Source organism: Neovison vison, chromosome 1 (assembly GCF_020171115.1).
Source record: "Neovison vison isolate M4711 chromosome 1, ASM_NN_V1, whole genome shotgun sequence".
Taxonomy (NCBI): domain Eukaryota; kingdom Metazoa; phylum Chordata; class Mammalia; order Carnivora; family Mustelidae; genus Neogale; species Neogale vison.
Window position 1 is genome coordinate 212,725,111 of NC_058091.1, and position 18,570 is coordinate 212,743,680.

General features: G+C 36.2%; 1 protein-coding gene across 1 annotated transcript in view; it reads right to left on the reverse strand.

Annotated features, from left to right (window-relative positions):
• SCAMP1 (secretory carrier membrane protein 1) overlaps positions 1 to 18,570 on the reverse strand; it is a 124,016-nt gene that overhangs the window by 56,172 nt on the left and 49,274 nt on the right. The window contains exons 3-6 of the mRNA XM_044266615.1: positions 13,190 to 13,288; positions 11,639 to 11,747; positions 8,853 to 8,981; positions 4,639 to 4,798 (exon numbers count right to left, since the gene is read on the reverse strand). Coding sequence (XP_044122550.1) covers positions 4,639 to 4,798; positions 8,853 to 8,981; positions 11,639 to 11,747; positions 13,190 to 13,288 — 497 coding nt within the window. The remainder of the gene's footprint in view (positions 1 to 4,638; positions 4,799 to 8,852; positions 8,982 to 11,638; positions 11,748 to 13,189; positions 13,289 to 18,570) is intronic.

The window sequence follows — 18,570 nt, forward strand, 5'->3', positions numbered from 1 at the left end:
TATCTTAAATTATTTACATAATGCTTAGTCATTTGCAGAAGCACAAAATTAAGATCAAAGTTATAATCTCTTTAAAATATGTAAGTGACAACATAACAAGTGCAGACTTAATTTTGACAGCTATTAAACTTAACTTTTAAAAACACATATATCTGGGCGCCTGGGTGGCTCAGCGGGTTATGCCTCTGCCTTTGGCTCAGGTCATGATCTCAGGGTCCTGGGATCGAGTCCTGTATTGGGCTCTCTGCTTGGCAGGGAGCCTGCTTCCTCCTCTCTCTCTCTCTGCCTACTTGTGATCTCTCTCTGTCAAATAAATAAATAAAATCTTTAAAAAAAAAAAAAACAAAACATATATCTGAAACTTCTCTACATGGTCCTTCAGATTCTGGTGGAGGGATAACCTTATGAAGGACAAAGTCCTATAAGTGTAACAGTAAAACCAGTTTCTTGGTGGAAAACTAAGATAACTCATACAGAACAGTATTTTACACAGTTTGAAAACCATCTTTTTTTTTTTATAAATGCATGCAATTTTTTTTAAGATTTTATTTACTTGACACACAGAGAGAGAAATCACAAGTAGGCAGAGAGGCAGGCAGAGAAAGAGGGGGAAGCAGGCTCTCCGCTGAGCAGAGAGCCCAATGCGGCACTTGATCCCAGGACCCTGAGATCATGACCTGAGCCGAATGCAGAAGCTTTAACCCACTGAGCCACACAGGTGCCCCAAAAAATAACTAGTTTATTCTAAAACAATCCAGCCAAGTTTTTCTTACTACTTACCATTCTTTTTCTTTTTTCTTTTCTTTTTTTTTTTTTTTTGGCTGAGGGAGGGGGAGGGTAGAGGGAGAAGGAGAGAGAAAATCTCAAGGAAGCTCCCTAACCACAGTGTGAGCTGTAAGCTGGAGGCAGGTCTTGATCTCACAAACCTGAGATCACGATCCGAGCCAAAATTAAGCCAGACGCTTAAACAACTGAGCCACCCAGGTGCACCTTATTGCTTACTAGTCTTTCTTCACTTCTAGGGGGATACCTGGAGAAATAAAATTCAGGAGATATTTAAATAATCTTATGGCAGAAGAGCCAAATACACCATTAGCCAAAGAAGAGTAAAACTTGAAAACTGTGAGGGGCACCTAGGTGGCTACTTCTCTCCCTCTGCTTGTGCGCTCTTGCTCTAAAATAAGTAAGGAAGGGGGGCGCCTGGGTAGCTCAGTGGGTTAAAGCCACTGCCTTCAGCTCGGGTCATGATCCCAGTGTTTTGGGATCGAGCCCCACATCGGGCTCTCTGCTCCATGTGGAGCCTGCTTCCTCCTCTCTCTCTGCCTGCCTCTCTGCCTACTTGTGATCTCTGCCTGTCAAATAAATAAAATCTCTCACTGTGTCTCTATCAAATATTTTTAAAATTAATAGATAAGAAAGGTAATCTTAAAACAAGAAAACCTGAAACTTTTAAAAAGCATACTAGCTTCATGCCAGAGTCTGATTTATGAAAACTAAATATCTACTTTAAAAAGCAACTTCTCTCAAGAAACCTGTGAACCTGGCCTAAAAAGGTTTTAGCTACCCATTTTCTATTGACTTACATAGTATGTTCAGATGCTTGTTTTCATCTCTTTATTTTATTTATTTCACAGACAGAGATCACAGGTAGGCAGAGAGGTAGGCAGAGAGAGGAAGGGAAGCAGGCTCCCTGCTGAGCAGAGAGCCCGATGTGGGGCTCGATCCCAGGACTCTGGGATCTCGATCTGAGTGAAAGGCAGAGGCTTTAACCCACTGAGCCACCCAGGTGCCCCATATGCTTGTTTTCATTTCTTAATCACCAGTCTTGAAACAAAATATGAAACACTTGCATATCCTGACTCTGCCCTTTCTCAAAGGCAGTAATCCCTATCAAAACTGATCTAAAATAAAGCATTTATGTGAATAAGGCTATTTAAAGCCCTATATTTTTTTTTTAAGATTTTATTTATTTATTTGACAGGCAGAGATTACAAATAGGCAGAGAGGCAGGCAGAGAGAGAGAGGAGGAAGCAGGCTCCCCACTGAGCAGAGAGCCCGACGTAGGGCTCAATCCCAGGATCCTGGGATCATGACCTGAGCCGGAGGCAGAGGCTTTAACCCACTGAGCCACCCAGGCGCCCCTAAAGCCCTATTTTTAATATCAAGAATCACACCCACTGTATCTGTGTTTGAGATTTTCACATTTAAAGGAAAAAGCTGTCATCAATACAGGTTTAACAAACTACCAGATACAGCGAGAAAGACAGGCTCAGAAACATGTGGCAATGTGGATAAAAGAAATGCCAAAGTTACATACTGAGAAGGAACAATAATGATGTAACATACTTTAATTTCAACTTTCCCCATTAAATAATATTCCTCTCAGTTCTGCTCTGAACAGGGAAACCCAGAAAATTAATCATTTGTGATAAACTCTAAAGGACTGAGATGCAGCTAAGCACTTAACCTACAGATTAATAATGACAGAAGTAAAAATGTTCCACAAAGCATTTTTATTTCAACTGGCAGAGAAAGGAAATAAAAGGAACCGAGTGACTTTAAGTAATAAAAGGCAGAAAAGCTAGCTTTTTTAGTGGTTTGTTTTGGCTACATTAGTTATAGAAGGTTTAAAATCAGGTCATTAGTCTTAGATCACTGTTTTTTTAAAGATTTTAATTATTTGCAGAGGGAGTATGTGAGAGCAATAGAGAGTGCACACACACAGGCGCACATGCACACACACACCCCGACAAGTGGTGGAGGGGGAGGAGGATGTACAAAGAGAGACGAAAGCTCCCCACTGAGCAGGTAAGCCCAATGTGGGGCTAAATCCCAGGATCTCAAGATCATGACCTGAGCTGAGGGCAGACGCTTAACCATTTAACCAGCTGAGCCACCCAGGCACCTCCTCTCGTCACTTTTAAAGTCTCAAGAACAACCCCATTTCTACCCAGCAGCATCATTACAAATATATTAGTAACATGATAGAAGCAGACAGGCAGAAGCCAAAGCCGGATATAAAAAAATGTAAAAAGCTTGTATACCAGGCTTAGATGACAAGGAAAAGAGCACCAGTAACTGTCTTCCTAGATCATGGAAAGAATAAATAGGTCCCTTTTATCCCTCTCCATCCCACACCCAAAGGGGACACCTCTTCCCCATTCCTTGATAACTAATCTCCATATTATAATATATCCAAAGATTCTTCCCTCCTTCCATCCATTTTCTTGCCTTCATTACAATTTTAACCAATTTTGTTTTCTGTTGAATGACCACTTTTCTCCCCAAATTCCCTCATCTTTGCCCCTTTCCTTCCGTTTTTTTTTTTTTTCATCTGTTTACATATCTGGGTTCCTAATTCCATGATGAAGGAATACACACTGTGATTAATCAAAGAAATTCTATGTTGAAATGGAAAAAAAAAAAAAACACCTGAATGTGGACCTCTAATTTCCCCAATATAACATCTGCACAATACATACCTATTTCCTAGTAATGCTGCCCCTCACTCATGAGAGCTGAAAAAGGTTCATTACTCATAAACAAGATTACTCAAAAATAAGTTGATAAATGATCAAATATATGGACTCATAGAGAACTATTATCTAAATCAGCACCTTCCAACATTTACTTCTTAAAACAATAGTCCAACAAGGTGTTCCACAAAAAAAATGGTTTCATAGTCAAATCACAAATCACATGAGGCTCTTAAAAGAATCTAAGCAATCCTGGGGCGCCTGGGTGGCTCAGTGGTTTAAAGCCTCTGCCTTCAGCTCAGGTCGTGATCCCGGGGTGCTGGGATCGAGCCCCGCATCAGGCTCTCTGCTCAACAGGGAGCCTGCTTCCTCCTCTCTCTCTCTGCCTGCCTCTCTGCCTACCTGTGATCTCTGTCTGTCAAATAAATAAATAAAATCTTTAAAAAAAAAAAAAAAAAGAATCTAAGCAATCCTGAATTGAAGAAATTTAACTTTATTGTCCAGCTTTTTCCAAACTTAAGCTAATGAGTCCCTTTTTCAGCAACATTTATTAATACCTCATAGAACACGCATTTAGGAGATATTAATCCTAACCAATGATTAAAATATATCATGCAAAATATTATTATCTTATAATCTTAATGGTTCTCAAATGCAAGACCATTTGAAGAGCCAAAAATTTACACAGAAAATAACTACTGGCTAGGTGAGAGTGACTCACTTTAAATATCATAGCTATATTGATCTTACCTAGGTTCATTTAAGAATTAGACTGTAATCACCATTTGTGATTTTTTTGTTTGAAAGGGGAATGAAGAGCAAAATTTTCCTTAATGTCAAGTGTATCATACAAAATGGCATATTTATTCTACAAATATTAAGATATAAGACTACTGTCATTTCTCTATTTTCATGTTTGTTCCTTCTCAAGTAGGAAAAAAGAATGAGATTTTGTGACTTTGGCTAAATACCGGCACGAGACCGATAGTCAAACAAAATCTTATTACTACAAAGACATGTTACATAGGAATTTATCAGAATGTATGCTACACAATAACAAAAAAATTTTAGTAAAAATGTATCAATTTCCCCCTTAAGGTTAATTACCAATTATTTACTTCACAGGTTTTAAAGAGTATATTTCAAAGTACACACATTTTACCTGAAAGCTCCGTAAAGTGGTCTGTACCAACAGACAAATGAACAAGGAGTAAAAAGCAAGAACCACAGGATACTCAATCCAAAATCAACCCCTCTTGAAGCATCAACACAAAACCAAGCCAAGCATCCGAAGATATTTAGAAAGAGTGTTACAGCGTGGACTGTGGAATCAAAAAACAAAATAGAAATGTTTACATTCAAGTTATGAATTCATTCAACAAAAACTGTAAATGAAAAAATTCTTCTTTAGAGCAAATGTATTCTACCCCTTGCTTCCAGCTAGTATCTTTCAAAAAACATTGCTGTTTTTTACACATTTGGTTTGAAAACAGTATATACAGGAAAATGAGTCCTAACTTATGCAGTGTTTAGCAACAATCCGTTTGATACTCTCCTAATGGGCCATTATCAGAGAAGCAGTGCCTTAAGGGATTCCTCCTTGAGAAGAAAATACTTGATGTGGCCCCTGATTCAAGGCCCTGCAGGGAAAAGGACCAGTCTTGGGAGGAAAAAGAGCCTATACACTGAATTACATTTTTACAGAGTAGCTGCTGACTCCTCCCAGAGTGGACTATACAAGGAGGAGAAAACTGGAGAAGTGCTCTGTGCAATCTCACTGTAACATTTTTAAGCAATTAATTAGAATCACTGAACTAAAAATACTAATACAGTAGCAATTTCAGGGACTATATATTCAATCTCTCAGGATTATTCATCCTCATAGGGTTATCATTTTTTAAAGTGCTGGGACAAATACAGTTTTTTGGTAAAGGATCAAACTTACTTTTAAAGAAAGAAAATAATGCATTTCAGCTGCTGTGGCAGAACTTTCTTTTAATTAATGCACACAGTTAATGGAAAACTCTTCATATGTTGTTAATAATTACATATCCAGAAATCTGAGAACCATCTAACTAGACTTTGATCCTAAAGAACTACACTTACTCATTATAATTAGTAACCTTTTTAAAGGATTTTTTAAAAATTTATTCACAGGCTGAATTAAAAGAAATAAATACTTTTCAAAAGTTAAAATAATGTTCAATGTAAATACAAGAAAAATATACCAACAAACTCCTACTTGAATTAAAAATAAATGAAAAACTTAGTAAATCCAAATACAGAAATCTCAACTTACATTAGAAACTTTAAAATCTTTTCAACTGATAAAATAAAACTAGTAATTAACGAAACAAGATGAAGACATACATTATAGGGTACCTCTAAATTTCATTTAACGACTAGCTAAATATACAAACTCTAGAGAGTAAGAGAAAGGGCACCAGAGGAAGAATGAAAACACCTGGGTTATAGAAATATACTATTGAGCTAATCAACCTCTACATTTCAATTTTTCAGCTATAATAATACAGGAGCTCTTCCACGTTTAAAACTTCATTCCATTATATTACACATAGAAGACTCTTCCTTATTAAATTTATTTAGAAATAGGATTTCTAACTTTCACGAAAGCCAGTTTACTAATAAATTTACTCACGATCTTTTGCCTCACAATAAAAGTAGTTTTTGTCAATGGCTTAAAAACAGATTTCAAAAGACCATAAAATAGAAATTATTTTTTAACGTTAAATGGGATCCAACTGCCTGAAAAAGTTTTATGTATTCACATTATACTTCAAACTTCAACCTTAAGAGAATTTTTAAAGGTTTATCTCCTAATTTGCCTAAGGAAAGAAAGAAAAATATGGATATGTATTTAAGGTTCATTAAAAATTCCTCCAACAATTGATAAAAATATCAATTTAATTTTGTGTAATCTATTCAAATTCCTTTCTAAATGTTGTCAAGTAACCAAAAACCATGATCAATAAGTAATTTATTTGTACCCCAAAGAAAAGCATAATGTCCGGGCCTACTTACTAAACTATCAGTCCACTTACACACAGATCTAAAAATACCCAGAAAGGCAAGGTAATGTGAAACACATGATTCTCTGTTACTAATATCAATCCCACTCCAATCTACTTGAATTGGATTCCAGGTGTACATATAACACTGAAGAAATTTTTAGGGCATTTTGTTTACATGATTTGTAAGTTGAATGACTCAACTTCACAGGAAATTTCCATTTGCTTTATTAAGCACTCAAATCTGTTATTAGTGGACCTAAATTTGCAATTATCACTATAATATTCTTCTTGATAAGCTCTGCATTACAACACAGACACCTAACATAAACAGATTTTAAACAGTATAATTATCTTCTTCACTAATTCATCTTTAAATGGCTTGGTTTTTTTTAAAATTCAAGAATACACTCAAAGAGGTTCATTTGACAGTTGATAGTTATAATTGCTTCAGTTCCTTTACAGAGTAAATTATTTATTTCAAGTAAGGTACCTTTGAAAGTATATCTTCATCTTATTTGGGTTTAAAGCACAAATTACTTCTTCATTTTGGTACTCTGTAGGTTGTACAACATGGAAATCTAGACTCTGGGCTCTGGAGCCAAGCTATCCAACTCAAATCCTAATTGTTGTGTACTCTTGAACAAGTTACTCCAATTCTCTAAGCTTTGGTTTCCGTATCTTGGGTAGTATAGTACCTGCTCATAGTGTAGTCAGGAGTTAATAACATCATGTATATAAAGTGATTAGTACTGTGCCTGGCACAAATAAATCCTCAATAAATGTTCTTTTTCATCATAATTATTACTACAGGGTGAAAGCACTCATCAACTCTGAAATCATTAACAGGTTGACACTTCCTAAAAATAACTTATTAAAACAATCTCCATTCTATGAAATTTAGAAACATCACTGAGCTAGAACTAGATCTTACCTTATTCCAGGTAATGTTTCTTTAAATAATGAGACCTCTTTAAATACTTTAAATCTGTCAATGCAACAGGATTAAGAAAAACTATATTCTAAAAACCTCAGAAAGTTATATATTTCTAAAACAAAACAGACCTATTTTGAAACAATTAGCAATAGTAAAGTAGCCATTCAGTTAAAATTAATTAGCTTTCCCAATCAATCTTTATTTACTCAATTCCTTATAGAATTTTCTTCCAACCCCTATCTCTCCCATACAAAGCCTGTTTTTCCACTAGGTCAAAGGACTTACACCTAAAATGCTAGGCCAGGTCTGCCCATTAAGAAATAATTACTATATATATGCACATATTATATATTGATTAAATAAAATATATGCTTTTTTACATGTACAAATATAAAATCAAAACCTTTAGTGTTAAAAATATACAATACTACCTACACTGGAGATTTAGCAAGATACTAGATCAACAACAAAATCTCAAAGAAAAACTAAGAGTTAAGAATGTACTATCCATAAGAAATCACTACTCACATTCTAAAGCAGCTTCACATATTTGAAGAATGCTCCAAATAATTTTGAGGAAAATAGTCTCATTTATTTAGGAGGGGGAAAAAAAACAGCTCCCCAAATATACAGTAACACATATAAATTTCCTCCATCAAGAACGCACACTACAAATTCTTCATTACCCAGCAGTTACACAGGTGAGAGGTTATGACAGCTACACCTCTCCTACTAACATAATAACATTAAAAGGGGCTGAGACTACTGTTTGGAGTAAAAGTGAAAGACAATAAGCTGGAATTCTGTGTACATAGAACAAACTGTTAAAGAGCTTTACATTTTATTTTAGTTATTACATGAGTTGTAATTATACTCAAAACAATGCAAGCACCACAGCCTAAATATATGTCCTAATGTTCTATTTAGTAAAATATCCAACATTAACTAGGTACTCCCAATAATAAAGGTACTTATCAACCACCTGAAAATAAAAAGTAAATTGTGCTCAAATCTCTAAGAAAATTAAAATACTATTTTATGGCCCTTTTAAAAAGTCATAATGCTTTAAAGAATTTTTAAACAGCCTTCATTGCATAAAAATAGAATAATTTTTTCAAAACAAATATAGCCTAGATAATGTTTTATGACTATTCCTTTTTCCTCAAAAAATACTATATATGTGACAAAGAAGTCCTTTCCTCAAGAATGCCAGTTCTCATATATGCTTTCCTCAGTTTAGATTGTCACATAGTTTAATTCTGCAATACCTAAATATGTTTCATTCTGAAAATTAAGAGCATACAAAAAACCCCATTTGTGATACTATCCTTAATATCTGAATTCCAAAAAGGGTGGTTTTTGACAATAAAACATACACTCTGTTGAATATACAATTTATTTTATACTTACACATCCACAAGTAGTACATAATTTTTACTGTCTTCTGGAATTCTACAGGAATGTCTACAGAAAAATCCTGGTAAAAACAAGGTCCCACAGGAAAATTGCCAGGGAGAGGTGGCCAATTATTTTTTCTTCCTGCAAATTAAAAAAATATATATTAGGACCAATATGGGCTATTCTTATTTTTGGTTTCATTACAAAGAACATTATTTGTTCTTTTAATAAATGTTTTATAAATTGAATGCTGTATCTCTACATTCCTGTATTTGTACAGCTTTGAAAGCCAAGCTCTGCCTTTTTAAAAATTTTCCCAAAGTAGGGGCACATGGCTGGCTCAGTCGATACAGCATGCAACTCTTGATCTAGGGTTGTGGGTTCAAATCCTACCTTAGGTGTAGAGATTACTTAAAAATAAAATCGTAAAAAAAAAAAAAAAAAAAAAATTTCCCCAGAGTATCACTTTAGAAAACATTAGATGGTAAAATATTTTTCCAGTGTCATATAATGTTTACCAGGAACCACATATGTACAGTTGATACAAGAAGCAAAAGAAAAAAAAAAAAGAGCACAAAGACATACCCTGTGACTCTACCCTGAAAACAGACTTATTTCTCAAAGTCCCAAGAGTCTGTCATGAGAAGTCATGCATTTTTTAATTATCTACAATTTCCTCTTCAGGACCTTAAGTCTTTGAATATAATTCCTAGCCCAAGTGGAGAGGGAAGACCAGCTTCTGAATATTGAGTTTTCTACTGCCAACTCCATGAAGGAACACATGATTAACTAATACCAAGAAATCGATTTGGAAATCCCAAAGTCTGAACAATTAACACTCTAAATATCCATGTAAGAAAACCATAAAACTAGGAGAAAATATGAAACAGTCAGAAGAAGGAAGCTAAGAAATTATAACACTTCAATAAACCTACAGGAGAAATAAATTCAAACTATCAGGAGGGAAAATGTGTCCTTATAAAGAAATGAAACTGAAAATAGGGCTTCGGAAGCAGTGGAAGCAATAAAAACACTAAAGTTAAAGAAGTCAAAACATTAAAACCAGAAGGTAAACACAACACCTAAAGGCCATTTCTCATTTTAGAAATAATATGCCACAATTTTTGAAAATTCTATTTTATATACTTTGTATAGAAGAAAACTTTATAGTGGGAAAAAAAGAATGACCTATGTCTGATTCTTCCCAACATGTCTGCGCTATTTATAATTCTTCCCAAATTTCGTATTCATTTCTCATACAAGTCTCATACTATCTGAGAAGAGCAGAGAATAGCAATGTAAGAACCGGGATCTGAAAACAAAAGTGCCTAGCCATTTATTGGCTAGGGGGCGCCGGGTACCTTAAATTCTTGAAGACTTGATAAAATCTGAAGACATCTATCTATAAAATCTGACACTTCTTCATAAATTTAAGAGTAGAAATAACAAGAGAATAACAACTATACCACCCTTCAGGGAATTATACTGACAATTAAGTGAGTTAACAGATGATAAGTACTTACATGTGTAACACACCACAAAGTCTAACTCTTAATTTCTCACTGTTTGTTACTATCTTTACTTCTAAAATATCTCCCATAGAAATAACTTATATTAGTCAATACTAAGGACATAGGACAGATTTTATTATAGGTATTACAGAAACACTGATCTCAAATAAACCTTTAGTTTCTCCTTTTACTGATGTTGTCTCTGATGTCACAAGCCAACAAAATAGCCAAGGATGAATGCGTCCTCATGAGGCCCTAGGCTTACACATTTCTTTTAATAGTCTTTGAATATATAAATTTTATTTTTCATTTTTATTTAAATTCGCTAGCTAACATACTAGTAATACTAGTTTCAATGGTACATTATAATGGTTCAATACTTCCATAGAATACCTGATGCTCATCACAGCAAGTGCCCTCCTTAACCCCCAGCCCCACTCACCTCCCCCCGGTAACCAGCAATTTGTTCTCTACAGTTGAGTGTGTTTCTTAGTTTGCCTCTCTTTTTTACCCTCATTTCTCCCAATGATCATTGGTTTTATATCTTAAACTCCACAAATGAGTGAAATCATGCAGTATTTGTTGTTCTCTGACTTAGGCATACACAATCTAAGATAAGGAAAAAATAGTTCAGTATATTGTTGCTGACCTAGCCCTGTCATTCCATCACTATCCTAGACAGAGTAACAATGACTTGTCTAGATCTTTAACCCCTTAGCCAGATACTGCTATCTTTCTCTAAGATACACCCTGTAAGTGGCCTTTGGTAGTCACAGTCTAAACAGATTTCATAGCAAATGATCAATTCAGTATTTATTTGATATAACTGAGAAACCCAAGGCTTCACAGAATCATGCCACACATTTTTTAATAATATTTTGACAAGTAGGTTGTATTTCTGAGGACAGGGGCAGATAATTACAAACTGGGCTGACTAAACAAAAAGAGTCAAATTTAGGGCACACTGCCATGTACTCTTAAGGCTTCAATAGACTCAAAGAGGGCCCAAGTGCAGAATCAAAGGCTCCCGGCCAAACCCCAAAATTATCATATTCACATTCACTTTCTGTGTGATAAGGCTAACACTGTTATAATCTACCAAAAGACATGCAAATCAGCCAAGATCAGAGAACTACAGAGTAACAAGTAGGAAATCTGCTGTCTGATCTTGCTAGAACAGGAAAAAATGGCATGGCTTTATCCATAAACCAAATGAATCAGAGCTAGCACAGGCATAATTTAAAATGTTTAAACGTTATTTTTATTTCAAACTTCTTTGGATACTACCATGTTGACTGAGATTTTGCATTTCCCGTTCTCGACGATCTAATTCTGCAGCTTTTCTTTCTAGTTCTTCTTGGCGCTTAAGAAGCTCAGCTTGGGCCAAAGCATGTTCCTTAAACAAACAAAATACCAATGAATGAATAGGTTGTCAGAGTTGGAAAATCCTATATGACTATGCTATCTACCCTACCTCTTCCTCTACAATGCCAGAAACTTTAAGTTTATTAATTTTTTAGTCATCTCAACACCTAATGTGGGGTTTGAACTATGATCCTAAGATCAAAAGTCATACAATGTCAGAATCTCCATTCAAATGCTCTTCCAAATTACAGGAATTCAGGGGCGTCTGAGTGGTCACTATCACCAGGCTCCCTGCTCAGTGGGGAGCCTGCTTCTTCCTCTCCTCCTTGCTCATGCTATCTCTGTCACTATCTCTGTCTCTCGCTGTCAAATAAATATATAAAATCTTTAAAAATTTATATAGGAATTCACTCAAGGTTATAGGAATTCACTCAAGGTTAGAGTTTCAGAAGATTATTATGGAGCTATTTGACTGATTTTGGCTTTTTGGTTATGAAAAGTGTCAGTGAGAATACTGGGCACATTTAGAACAAGACAAAATTCTCTCATTAAGAGTAGTCAGAGTCCTATTTGGGAAAATAAAATTAAGGTGACTCCTGTGCTAAATGAGAATGAGGAACAAAGGGAACAACTGAGGCAAAACAGACAAAGGGAGAAAATGACCACTGAATTGCCTCTCAAGAATTGGTTTGGGGGGTGCCTGGGTGGCTCAGTCATTAAGCATCTGCCTTCAGCCCAGGTCATGATCCTAAGGTCCTGCGATCAAGCCCCACATCCGGCTTTCTGCTTGGCGGAAAACCTGCTTCTCCCTCTCCCTCTCCCACTCCCCATGCTTGTGTTCCCTTTCTCTGTCTTTCTCTGTCAAATAAATAAATAAATCTTTTTTAAAAATTGGTTTGAATGGTACCTAGGTTTCCAATGCGAGAATATACAGTCTCTTCTATTTTAGAAGATAATGAGATGAAAGAAGAATACGATTAAGAAATTCTGGTTTGTAATTTCATCTGCCTTTATGTAATACAATTACATAATACAATACAATTACATAATACAATCTGCCTTATGTAATACAATTCATCTCCTTTATTCTCATATTTTTACCACCTGCCACTTCCTACCATAGTCCTTTGCTTAGCCATTACAACCCTTTTCCAATGGTTTCTATTGGTACTATAATAGCATCGTGCATTAAAGAGTGAAACCAACAAAAGGCAACAAAAATTTCAGAAAACAAATTGTTCAAGAGGATAAGTAAATTCAAAAACTGTTAATAAAAGAATAAATACTATAAGCTAAAAAAGAACTATGTTAATAGGTTTGAAAACTAGCTAACTCAGACTCAAAAGTAAGTTAAAAATTAAGTAGGGCAAAAAAAAAAAAAAAAGTTAAGCCAACGTATAAATAATTCTACTCTAAAGATGTTATTGATAATATAATTTCCAATACAAATTTACACACATAACATCAACTAACCTTTGCAATCTGTGTATAAGCTGGATGCTCCTCGGTTGGTTTCATTATTGCTGGTTGTGTACTGGGTACATTAGGCATTTTCACAGTGCCTGGTGGAGGCTAGGAAAATTAAGAAATGGACAGATTATATAACAGAGATCCAATTTTAACTTCTTTCAAAAGGCCTAACCCCAATAAAAAACAAAACACCAAGAACCCCTCTCTTCCTCTGCTAGTATGCAGTAAAGTACTGCTTCAGCTCTCCATCTCCATTTTCTCAAACTCACTCATTCCTCAACTCTCCAATTTGGCTGCTACCTCTACCACTAGATCACAAACACTCTCTTGGAGGATGCCACATGTGAAAACACAAAACAAAAACCTTGAAGGATTGCTTTTTAGTAAAATATAGTGCCAAATCGAAGAATTTACATCAAGGTTAACTGTTAATCTTTCCACCAAAGAGAGGTACGTCCACCATTGTTTAAGTTTCCACCTAAAAAGTTAATAGGAAAGGTTGGCTGGAAAAATGGCAGAGTAGGAGGACCCTAAACTCAGCTCCTCCCACAGATACAACTAGATAACACCCACAGCAGTGGAAATAACCCTGGAAACAGCCCAAGGACTTCCAGAACACACTCCACAATGAAAGGCAAGGAAGAGTCCACATCAGAGGTGATATGAAGGGCGAAGACACAGCCTGGGAGCAAAAGGGACCACAGTCAGCCACAGTGGAGAAGGCACCAGTGGCACAGAGAAGAGCGGCAAACAGACCTTCAGACTGGGGAAACTGCTAACAGGAAGGATGAATCTCCATAGTTGCCTCTGAAATTTCATGAAACCACCAGGACTTAAAACCTAGAATTTTAAAAACCAGCATGCTCAGCTCTGGGTGAACCCAGAAGGTGTTAGGAAACAAGAGTCCCCCATCTTTAAGAGACAGCATGAAAAACAACCTATGCAGATGCAGGCAGAACCAGCAGTTCAAAAAATGCCGTGGGCAGACAAGGAGGAGAGAAATTTGCTCATCTCAGAACATTGCCTGGGGAGACAGGGATCATGGGGAGACCCTTCCAGGTACAAAGGAGCTGGGAGGTGACATTCTCCTCCCTTGCTCCCCAACATAAATAATAGCCACCTGTGGAAACCAGCACTGTGTGGACACATGCTGCTTAACTTGCTTACACCGAACCAAACCTGCCACATGTGTTTTGGCAGATCAGCCCTTCCCAGCCATGCTCCCCTGAGTCCTGGTGCTGTGGAGTCCCTCCCCCAGAAGATCACCCTGCCAATACCACACCTTGTGACCTGCTTGTTTTGCAGGACTGCAGTTCCAGCAGTGGCAGGTATTGTTTCACAAGTAGACCACTGTACACCTTGCTATTCACAATAGGTAAAGACAGCATTAGCAAACATCTGGCCTGAAGGGAAAAGATGCCAGAACTCAACAGCAGAGTACTCACAACATAACCTGGGGAACATGGACACTGCACTACAGGGCACTATAATCCCTCTTCTTCAACGGCTATTATTAAGAGTAAGGTAAGTAGCTGATTTCTCTAGCACAGAGAAACAGACACAAAGTCAAACAAAATGAGAAGACAGAGAAACATCTCCCAAGTGAAAGAACAGGCTCAAACCACAGCAAGAGACCAAAGTAAAATGGATATAAAAAAGATACCAGAAAGAAAATTTAAAATAGTGATCACAAAGATACACACTGGACTGGAGAAAAGAGTGGAGGCAAGAACACAGTAAGTGAAATTAAAAATACACTTAATGTAATAAACAGTAGGCTTGATGCAGCCAAGGAATGAATTAATACCTGGAAGATAGAGTAATACAAAGAAACCGAGTTGAGCAAAGAAAAAAAAAAGTATACAAATTGAGAATATTATTAGGGAACCCAGCAACTCCATCAAATGTAGTTACATTCACATTACAGGGATCTCAGAAGAGTGGGGCAGAAAATTTACCTGAAGAAATAGTAACTGAAAACTTCCCTAATGGGGGGAAGGTAACAGATACCCAGATTCCAAAGGCAGAGAGAAGCCCCCAAAAATTCAACCCAAGAAGGTCCACACCAAGACACAAAGCAAATAAAATAGTAAGAAATAGGAATAAAGAAGAAAGTGTTTAAAGCAAGAGAAAAGACAATGGTTATATACAAGGAAAATCCCATAAGGCTCGAAGTGAATTTTTCAGTAGCAAGTTTGCAGACCAGAAGGAAGCGGCATGATACATTCAAAGTGGTAAAAGGGAAACATCTGCAGCCAAGAATGCTCTACCCAGTAAGACTATCATTCAGAACAGAGAACTGAAGAGTTCCTCCAAAAAGCAGACTACTAAACCAGCCCTTTAAGAAATTTTAAAGAGAAATTTTTAAAAATTTTTTTAAATTTTTTAAAGTTAAAAATAAAGACCACAAAAAAAAATAAATAAAGACCACAAGTGAGAGTATGAAAAGTAAAAAGCATAAAAGCAGCAAAAGTGAATATTTCTGTAAAAATCATTGAAGAGATTCATAAAATAAAAGGATGTGAAATATGATAGTATATACGTAAAAGGTGGGAAGAAAAGGAACAAAGGAGTTTAAACTTAAGTAACCATCAACTTAATATAGACTGCTATATGCAGAAGATGTTACAAATATAATGGTACCACAAACCAAAACCCAGTAATAAATATACAAAGACTGAAGAGAAAGGGATCCAAGCATATCACTAAAGAAAGCCAATGAACCATGAAAGTCAGCAAGAATCAGGAAATCTATAAAAAACAATCACAAAACAAGTTAACAAAATGGCATAAACACATATCTATTAATAATTACTTTGAATGTAAATGAACTAAGTGTTCCAATCAAAAGACACAGGGTGACTAAGTAGATATACAAGGAAGACCCACGTATATGCTGCCTACAAAAGACTCATTTCAGACGGAAAGACACTTGCAGATTTTAAGCGAGGGGACAGAAAAACATTTATCATGCAGAGCAGAGAAAACAAAAAGGCAACCCACACAATGGGAGAAGGTATTTGCAAATGACACACCCAATCAAGAGTCAGCATCTAAAATACATAAAGAACTTATACAACTCAACACACACACACACACACACAAAGTAATCTGATTAAAATGGGAAAACATTAACAGACATTTCTCCAAAGAAGACATCCAGACTGACAATAGACACATGAAAAGGTGTTTGAAATCACTGTCAGGGACATGCAAATCAAAACTACAATGAGTTGCCACCTCAAATAGGTCAGAATGGCTAAAATCAAAACCGTTAGAAACAACAAGTCTTGAGGAAGATGTGAAGAAAAAAGAACACTTTTGCACTGTTGGTGGGAATGCAAATTCATGCAGCAATTGTGGAAAACTGGAGGTTCCTCAAAAAATTAAAAATAGAACTACTCTACAATCCAGAAATCACACTACTGGGTATTTACCAAAAAATACCTAAACACTAATTCAAAGGATACATGCACCTCTATATTTATAGCAGCATTATTTACAATAGTCAAATTATGGAAGCAGCCCCAGTGTCCACTGAGATATGAATAGATAAAGATGTGTATACACACACACACACTGCAGTATTTGCAGTATTATTCAGCCATAAAAAAGAATGAAATCTTGCCATTTGCAACAACATGGATAGAGCGAGAGAGTATAATGCTGAGTGAAGTCAAAGAGACAAAGATATTATGATCTCACTTGTATGTGGAATTTAAGAAACAAATAAGCAGATTAAAAAAAGACAGAAATAAACCAAGAAACAGACCCCTTACCATAAAGAACAAACTGATGGTTACCAGAGGGGAGGTGGGTGGAAGGATGGGTGAAACAGGGGATGGGGATTAAAGAGAACATTTATCATGATTTTTTTAAAAATGGTTTTTTTAAAAAAAAGTAAACAGGAATCCTTTTGACAGAACTCCACTAATACCCTTTGGAAAGACTAAGAGGGAAGTCCTTAGGGAGATGGAAAATAAACTGCAAAACCTCCACTTTTCCAGTTGGATCCAGGAGTATTTGAAAGCAGCTTCAGGATCAAAGAGCAAATAGATACCCACAAGTCCATCAAAGGGGAATTGGTTAAATTACTGTATAACATAACATGCAGCCATCAAAAGGAATGATTTAGAGTTACAGAAGACTACCTTTTAAATAATTAAATAAAGTGAACTACAGAATGCATATGACCATTTTTCTGCTATAATAAACACATACTTGTACACACCCAGAAAAATACCTAGAAGCTCTCAGCAAACTGGTATCAGAGAAATCTGCACCTTTTGCTTTATATACATTTCTATTATTTACCTACCTCCCAATATATTACTTGTTTTTTAAATTAAAAAATATACTTCTAGGGGCACCTGGGTGGCTCAGTGGGTTAAAGCCTCTGCCTTCGGCTCAGGTCATGATCCCAGGGTCCTGGGATCGAGCCCTGCATCGGGCTCTCTGCTCAGCAGGGAGCCTGCTTCCTCCTCTCTCTCTGCCTGCCTCTCTGCCTACTTGTGATCTCTGTCTGTCAAATAAATAAATAAAATCTTTAAATAAATAAATAAATATACATACTTCTAGGGGCACCTGGGTGGCTCATTCAGTTAAACGTCTACCTTCAGCTCAGTCATGATCCCAATCCCAGAACTGAGCCCTGCACCAGGCTCCCAACTCAGCAGAGAGCTTGCTTCTCCCTCTGCCCCTCATCCTGATTGTTGCTCTCTCCCTAAATTAAATAAAAATATTTTTTAAAAATTAAAATACATATTTTTAAGTATTCTTTTAAATGGCCATAGGAAAAGGAAAACAGAAAGGGGGTAAAAAAGGAAAAGAGAAAGAGAGCACATGAGCAAGTGGCTGCAAAGGGAGGTTCGAAGATTGAAACTGTCAAAGCCAGAACACCCCACCAATGTATCAGGATTTTACCCTGACACAGCAAGTAACAGTCCTGAAAAGGAAGCCAGACACAACAGAAGAAATAACTGGAGAATACAACTAATTATAAAATTCACATGAAAAAGCCAAGGGCTAAGAATAGGTCAAACAATTTTGAGAAAGAATAGAGCAGACCTATGATATTAAAGCTTATTGTAAAGATACAGTTATTAAGAGGGTGGTACAGATGGCAAAGATAAAGAAATATACCAATAAACAGAAGAGACACAGAAACAGACCCACACAAATGCAGAAACTTGATATCCAAGAGAGGGGACACTCGCTATACAACAGTGGAGAAATAACGTATTAGTCAATAAATGATGTTAGGAAAACTGACCACCCACATGTAAAATAGTGAAACTAGATTTCCTACTTAACACCACATGAAAATAAATTCCAGGTAGATGATCTACGAATGAAAAAGCAAAACTTACACACTTCTAGAAAAA